The sequence below is a fragment of the Austrofundulus limnaeus genome, unplaced genomic scaffold (genome assembly GCF_001266775.1).
Source record: "Austrofundulus limnaeus strain Quisiro unplaced genomic scaffold, Austrofundulus_limnaeus-1.0 Scaffold328, whole genome shotgun sequence".
Taxonomy (NCBI): Eukaryota; Metazoa; Chordata; class Actinopteri; order Cyprinodontiformes; family Rivulidae; genus Austrofundulus; species Austrofundulus limnaeus.
In genome coordinates, this window is record NW_013952730.1 from 113911 (window position 1) to 115437 (window position 1527).

At 40.7% G+C, this 1527-nt stretch overlaps 1 protein-coding gene across 2 annotated transcripts in view; it reads left to right on the plus strand.

Moving 5' to 3' along the window:
- specc1la (sperm antigen with calponin homology and coiled-coil domains 1-like a) overlaps positions 1–1527 on the plus strand; it is a 39010-nt gene that overhangs the window by 27708 nt on the left and 9775 nt on the right. Inside the window, exons 11-12 of one of the 2 annotated variants that reach the window (XM_014022403.1) lie at positions 812–901; positions 994–1156. In XM_014022403.1, coding sequence (XP_013877857.1) covers positions 812–901; positions 994–1156 — 253 coding nt within the window. The remainder of the gene's footprint in view (positions 1–811; positions 902–993; positions 1157–1527) is intronic. The other variant, XM_014022404.1, reaches the window with a different exon arrangement.

Here is a 1527-nt window from a genome sequence, read left to right on the forward strand (position 1 = left end):
CATCCAGAGTTTTGCGTGGAAAATGACGTACGTAAGGTTTTTGTGCGTACGCACCGTTGATACATGAGGCCCCTGGTGTGTTGAGAGGAGTGGGCCAGTATTCAGTAAAGAGTTGTGGAACAAAAACCTGAAATGTTTCACCCAAGTCAGAATGTACAGTGAGTAAACATGTGACTTTAAAGAAAGTAATGTARATATTCTCTCTCTTGTTATTTGGGCTTTTAACAAAAATAATAATTTGGAAATTGTAACCAATCTAAAGCAGAAAAAGCTTAGTTTGAGTCAGAGTGAGGAGGAAATGGTTGTGCCCTTTTCCACAGTGTATGTAAATATCTGTCTGTAAAAGTGTTAAATACTTTGATGTCTAAATCTGAACACATACAAGATCTTTCATAACTCTTTGTCTCCTGCTGAGTCTGTGTCATAAAAATAAATTGAATGGATGGCTTCCTGTCTCATGTCATAAAGGGACTGTTCTTCCAAAGGCCGGAGTTGGGAGTTTGCATACTTCTTGATTGTTTAGAGAACAAAAAATAGTCAAATAAGGAGGCTGCAKTTCCCTTAGTTTATTTTCAACTATAATGAGTTCAAGTGTTTTATGTGAATGTGCAGTCTTGGCCATAGCCTGCACCGTTGTTTACTTTTCTRTAATTTATTGTTTTCTTGGTGTGTGAATCAGCCTTCTGTGTTGGTATTCCCTGAACTCACAGGGCTGGAATGTGGCTCATTACTGACCTCTGTTACATTCGTTTTTCAGCGGAAATCCGTCATAAAACGTCTCGCACTCTAATGAAATATGCTTTACCCTCAGCCGAGCACCTCCTCAGGGGAACCTCAACCAGCCGACCCCCTCCTGCCCTCCAGAGGGTCTCCAACATTGACTCCACTAAGGCGATTTCAGGTCTGCAATGATCTGACACTCAGTTTAAATGTGTTGTAGTCCAGTTAGTTTAAAAACAAAGCAGAGTCTGTAACCGACTCGTCTGTCATCAGCAGTGTCACGCAGAAGCAGCGAGGACATCAAGAGGGACATGTCTGCTTCAGACGGAGCCTCCTCAACCTCCCTGATGGCCATGAGTGCAGCTTCCTCTCCACTGTCCTTATCCTCCTCCTCCCCCACTGCCTCCATCACCCCCACAACCCGCAGTCGTCTAAGGTACTGAGCTAGTTTACTACACTTTGTGATGAAGCTTCAGACACAGTGTTTATTTCTGTTTGATGTACATCTACACTTGATTTAACTTTTGGAGATKGACACAAAGTTGCTCTAATCTAATCAGGTTTATAAATAATATTTTAAAGTTTAGTTTGATAGTGGCTGAACAACACAACACAACACATCCTCTGACTGTGAGATTGTGCAAATTGTTTATTCAACATAAAATAATCTTAGTGTGAAACTTTGGCATTGAAAGCAGTAGGCGTAGGCCTGTCACGATAACAAATTTTGCTGGACGATAAATTCTCAGAAATTATCGCGATAAACGATAATATTGTTGGACACCAGTTTAAACTAATATGATATAA